The sequence below is a fragment of the Protobothrops mucrosquamatus genome, unplaced genomic scaffold, assembly GCF_001527695.2.
Source record: "Protobothrops mucrosquamatus isolate PMUCROS unplaced genomic scaffold, P.Mucros_1.0 scaffold5196, whole genome shotgun sequence".
Taxonomy (NCBI): Eukaryota; Metazoa; Chordata; class Lepidosauria; order Squamata; family Viperidae; genus Protobothrops; species Protobothrops mucrosquamatus.
Window position 1 is genome coordinate 99,258 of NW_015391064.1, and position 4,459 is coordinate 103,716.

The 4,459-nt window shown below is 46.6% G+C and overlaps 1 protein-coding gene across 1 annotated transcript in view; it reads right to left on the reverse strand.

The window, feature by feature from the left end:
- LOC107299618 overlaps window positions 1-3,475 on the reverse strand; it is a 23,716-nt gene extending 20,241 nt beyond the window's left edge. The window contains exon 1 of the mRNA XM_015828981.1: window positions 3,433-3,475. Coding sequence (XP_015684467.1) covers window positions 3,433-3,475 — 43 coding nt within the window. The remainder of the gene's footprint in view (window positions 1-3,432) is intronic.
- Window positions 3,476-4,459: the final 984 nt, after the last annotated feature.

Here is a 4,459-nt window from a genome sequence, read left to right on the forward strand (position 1 = left end):
CTTCTGGAGGCAGGTTGTTCCGCTGGTTAATTGTTCTCACTGTCAGGAAGTTTCTCCTTAGTTCCAGGTTGAATCTCTCCTTGATGAGTTTCCATCCGTTGCTTCTTGTCCTGCCTTCAGGCGCCTTGGAGAATAGCTTGACTCCCTCTTCTTTGGGGCAGCCCCTGAGATACTGGAACGCTGCTATCATGTCCCCCCTCGTCCTTCTCTTTGTTAAACTAGACAGACCCAATTCCAGCAGCCTTTCCTTGTATGCTTTAGCCTCCAGTCCCCTGATCCTCTTTGTTGCTCTTCTCTGTACTATTTCTAGAGTCTCAGCAAGTTTGTTATATAGTGGTGACCAAAACTGGATGCAGGATTCCAAGTGTGGCATACATAACACACATTTAAAACATACTACATACAACATGTGGCCGGCTCAGGAATTCTGGGAGTTGAAGTCCACGAGTCATAAAAGAGCCAAGGTTGCCTACCCCTGACCCTACACCAGTGTTGGTGAACCTTTTAGAGATCGAGTGCCCAAACTGCAACCCAAAACCCATTTATGCATGGTCGGGTGCCGGGTGGGTGTGGCCCATTGGCTGGGTGTGGCCAATTTGGGGGGCGTAGCCCATTGGGTGGGCGTGGCTGCGGTGGTAACAGTAGACTGGGTGGGACTAAAAAGTTCAATCAATCAATTCCAATTGCAAGATCTTTTTTTTCCCACGAGAAGTTGAAATTGACTGATCGATTGAACCGGTTTTTTTTTTTTTTGCACACAGCAGCGGAGGCCTAAAGCGAAAAGGTTTTATAAAACCCAGCTGAAGGCCTAGGACTGGGGCGACGGCACGTGTGCCCACAGAAAGGGCTCTGAGTGCCGCTTCTGGCACCCGTGCCATAGGTTCGCCACCACTGCCCTACACCCTTACATATAAGTAACATATAAATATTATTCGGCATTTCTCTCTGTTGCACAGGGGAGCCCTTTTTTCTGAAGCAGGACAACGGTAGAAAGTTATTTTTAACCCAGTTTACACTCTGCATTTCTCAAAGTGCCTTGTTTCCATTAGGTGAAAAGCCAAGAGAGGAATTTATTTCAAAGCAAGTCCTGGCAGGGAGATTCCTTTAAACTAGGCAGGAAGGAGGCTGGGCAGCTGAGCTGAAGCTGCAGATATAATAATCCCCTGCTGGGTTTGGAAAAGGTCATCAAAGCCCCATTTTTTCCCCATCAAGTCCTGAACTGCTTCCTTCTATAATCTGGAGATTAAGGAATGGAGAAATTCATTTATTTGGATTCTTTGCTCTGTGTGGCATATTTAAAAAAAAATAGTTAAGTCATGTTTTGATTGGAGACAGAGGGACAACAGAATCACAGAGTGGAAAGGGACCTCAGAGGTCCTCTAGTCCAACCCCCCGGCTCAAGCAGGATCATTTCAGACAGTTTGCTATCCAGTCTCTTCTTAAAATTCTCCAGGGTTGGACACATAAATAAACCAATGGTGATCAGGAACGTGGGTGCATCTGGTGCGCACAATCACACACAATCACACACTTTAACACTAGGGGTGTTAAAGAGCGCCCTTCCCGGGTGAATTTGGGGAGTGGAATTTGCCCACTTCTCTTCGTTAAGGCACAATCACCCCCAGGATTAATTCAGTGGAATCCCACTTAGCATCTAGGGTTTACTAGCGGGATTCAAACGCACCAGATGTTGGGCTGTTGCTTTGATCTCCAAGCTTGGCAATTTGGCTGCAAATGTTTCGTCTAACACAGGGGTGGGGAACCTTGGCTCTTTTATGACTTGTGGACTTCAACTCCCAGAATTCCTGAGCCGGCCATGTGGCCGGCTCAGGAATTCTGGGAGTTGAAGTCCACAGGTCATAAAAGAGCCAAGGTTCCCCACCCCTCCTCTAACACCATCAAACACCCACATCTGCCCTGTGCCAAAAATGCCCAAATCCGGCCTGAACATCTGTCCGACTGTGGGAGGAAACACCCTCCAGGAATGCTTCCCACTCTTCATTTCACCAGGACCGGAAGCTTGGCTAATTATCCAACCGTCTCCTAAACACAACTCAAGCTCCCTTCCAGTCTCTTAACCAATGGAACTCCTTGCCTCCAGAGGTTGTGAATGCTCCAACACCGGAGGCATTTAAGAAGAGACTGGACAGGCTCTTTTCTGGAATGGTATAGTTTTTCCTGCCTGAGCAGGGGGTTGGACTAGAAGATCTCCAAGGTCCCTTCCAACTCTATTCTATTCTATTCTATTCTATTTAATTTTATTCTATTCTGTTCTGTTCTGTTCTGCTCCTATTCTATTCTATTCTATTCTATTCTATTCTATTCTATTCTATTCTTTCTTCTATTCTGTTCTGTTCTGTTCTATTCTATTCTATTATTTAATTTTATTCTATTCTGTTCTGTTCTGTTCTATTCTATTCTATTCTATTCTATTCTTTCTTCTATTCTGTTCTGTTCTGTTCTTTTCTATTCTATTCTCATTGCATTATTCTATTCTATTTTCTATTTTCTATTCTATTTTCTATTCTATTCTTGCTTCCAAGAAGTTGCCAGCTTGATACCCATCAGGATAGCTCCTTAGAGCGTCTCCCCACCTTTATTCAAGGTAGACTGCTTCTGAACACAGAGGTTCCATTCGGCTCTCCCAATTATCCCATACCAGATCCTTGGGAAAGGCAGGGGGGGAGGGGGGAGTGTACAATGAAATGGAAAAAAAAGCAAAAGCAAAAAGGTCTTTGTAACACTTCTGGGAAGGGTCTCCTCCCACCACAGCCTTGTGCTGACTCCAATGCCTCTGGGACGTTCACCTTCCTTCTTTTGTCCTCACCTGCTTTCAGATAGCGTGTCCCTGAACAAGGAGGTTCCATTCAGCTCTTGCCAATAGCCATCAAGCAGCCTCACCTACACCTCACCTGTCTCCTCTGGGACCTTGGACCCAAGTCCTGGAGCCAGAGCTGGGCGAGGTGGGGCTGGGGGGGGCATCGTCCCAGGAGCCTGGCTTTTAAGGAGAGGCTGGACAGCCATTTGTCTGGAATGGTCTAGGGTCTCCTGCTCGAGCAGGGGGCTGGACTAGAAGACCTCTAAGGCCCCTTCCAACTCTGTGATTCTGTTAACTTCTCCCTCTGAGTAAACGTTGACTAGCACAAGATGCTGAAAGGCCCCTGTTTTTTTTGCAACCCTGGACTCTCCTGTCTCTCCTCCTCTCTCTCATCTGTTATCTCCCATCCTCCCCAGCCATCCAAGCGTGCCGGCTGAGGAGCATGGGCGAGGCAGCCAGACCCAACTTTGCTGGGGGGGGGCTCTTGCAATCTTTCTGCAAGGAAGGACCATCTTCTGTAGGGCCCCTTTGGGTGCCTGAGCATTGGGGGACCCTCTGGACCCCTCCATATTCCCCGAATGGGGCTGGGGGAAGGGGTCAGGGCCAAGACTTACCCAGCAGGCCGTAAAGGCAGGTCAGCCAGGCCAGGATCTGCATGGTCCCACCTGGGAAGGTTCCCGGCTTGTGTCTGGGGTCGGTCCTGGAGATTTATACTGGGGGCCAGTTGAGGGGAGGGGGTCGTTCAGCTCTGGAGCCAACTCAGGACATCCCAGACAGCAGGGCAGGGGGATGGCTGGGTGGGTGGGGGGGATGCCAGCCCCACTTCAAAGCCTGTCCAGGTGACAGGGGTCAGCTCCCCCCAGGGGGCAGCCGGCTTGGCCCCACCTGGAGCCTCCGTCCACCTTTCAAGTTCTGAAGAACAAAGTCAGGCTGGGGGGGGGCGGGGGCAAAAGTGTCTCTTTGATCACCAAAAGATAAGGAAGGAAAAGGGGGCTTAATGCAAATGGGCCATAAAAGGGGTCTCCTCCCCCCCCCAACCTTAGATCCTCTGGCAAGGGGGTCCCTCCTTCCAGGAGGGGAGAGCAGCCACCCCCAGGTCTGGAAGGGGAGCCCCTCCCCTGCTCGCCCCACCCAAAGGAATTCCCCCCCTTTCAATAAAACTCAGATCAAGCTCTTTTTCAAATGCACTATATTTTATTTCATTATTTTGTTATTTTTTATTTCATTGTTTTATTATTTATTGTATTTCATTTCATTATTTTATTTCATTATTTTATTTTTTATTTCATTATTTTATTTTATTTTATTATTTATTGTATTGTATTTCATTATTTTTTTATTTCACTGTTTTATTTGATTATTTATTGCATTTTATTTATTTCATTTTATTATTTTTATTTCATTATTTTATTTTATTATTTATTTTATTATTTAGGATTTATGGATTTAGGATTTATTTCATTTATACCCCGCCCTTCTCCCGGAGGACTCAGGGCGGCTTACAGCCAGTTAAAACAATTACACAAAATACAAATCTAAGATAAATTAAAAATAAATATTCGAATCGGCCGCACTACTAAAATTTAATTAAAACCAATTTAAAATTACCCCTAGGCCAGTCCTGCCTGCTGAAACAGCCAG